The 1,256-nt window shown below is 47.1% G+C and overlaps 1 protein-coding gene across 1 annotated transcript in view; it reads left to right on the top strand.

Annotated features, from left to right (window-relative positions):
- Positions 1-1,256, top strand: part of METTL3 (methyltransferase like 3) — a gene marked incomplete at its 5' end in the record, with an annotated part of 9,661 nt that overhangs the window by 5,375 nt on the left and 3,030 nt on the right. The window contains 1 exon segment of the mRNA XM_021383331.1: positions 1,156-1,221. Within this exon segment, the coding sequence (XP_021239006.1) occupies positions 1,156-1,221 (66 nt within the window).

Raw genomic sequence — 1,256 nt, 5'->3', positions numbered from 1 at the left:
AGTGACCCAGAAACCCAACAAGATGGCCCCAAAACCCAACGAGGTGACCCCAAAAGTCAACAAGGTGACCCGAAAACCCGAGGCGACCCCAAAACCCCAATGAGAACCCAAAAACTTAAGATGACCCCAAAAGTCAACAAAGTGACCCAAAACCCAACAAGGTGACACCAAACCCCAGTGAGACCCGAAAACTCAACTAAGTGACCCAAAACCCAATAATCTGACCCCAAAAACCATTGAGAACCCAAAACCAAACAAGATGACCAAAAACCCAACCAGATGGCCCCAAAAGTCAACAAGATGACCCCAAAACCCCAATGAGAACTCAAAACTTAAGAAGATGACCCCAAAACCCAACAAGGGGACCCCAAAACCCAACAAGGTGACCCCAAAACTCAACAAAGTGACCCAAAACCCAACAAGGTGACACCAAACCCCAGTGAGACCCGAAAACTCAACCAAGTGACCCAAAACCCAATAATCTGACCCCAAAAACCATTGAGAACCCAAAACCAAACAAGGTGACCAAAAACCCAACGAGATGGCCCCAAAAGTCAACAAGGTGACCCCAAAACTCGAAAAGATGACCCCAAAACCCCAATGAAAACCCAGAAGTTAAGAAGATGACCTCAAAACCCAATAAGGTGACCCCAAAAACCATTGAGAACCCAAAACCCAACAAGATGACCAAAAACCCAACCAGATGGCCCCAAAACCCAACAAGATGGCCCCAAAAGTCAACAAAGTGACCCAAAAAATCAAAAAGATGGCCCCAAAACCCCAATGAGAACCCAAAATTTAAGAAGATGACCCCAAAATCCAATAAGGTGACCCCAAAACCCAACAAGGTGACCCCAAAACTCAACCAAGTGACCCAAAACCCAACAAGGTGACCCCAAAACCACAAAGATTATCCCCAAAACCTCAAAGGTCAACCTCGAGCTTCCCCAAGAACACCAAAACCCTAAAAATTCTACCCAAAAAGCCCCCAAATGACCCCAAAGTATCGAGATACCCCAACATGGCCCCAAAATGACCCCAAAATATCAAGATTCTCCCCAAAAAAGATGCAAAATGACCCCAAAATCTCCCGAAATCCCCCCCAAATCCCTCCATCCTTGACCCTTTTTTCCCATTTTTTTGCCCCAAAACCAGGTCGGGGTGAAGGGGAACCCTCAAGGCTTCAACCGCGGCCTGGACTGCGACGTCATCGTGGCCGAGGTGAGTCCCGAATCTCTCCTTTTCCCACCCAAAAA

This window comes from Numida meleagris, unplaced genomic scaffold (genome assembly GCF_002078875.1).
Source record: "Numida meleagris isolate 19003 breed g44 Domestic line unplaced genomic scaffold, NumMel1.0 unplaced_Scaffold366, whole genome shotgun sequence".
Lineage (NCBI taxonomy): Eukaryota > Metazoa > Chordata > Aves > Galliformes > Numididae > Numida > Numida meleagris.
This window is presented reverse-complemented; position numbering and strand designations above follow the sequence as displayed.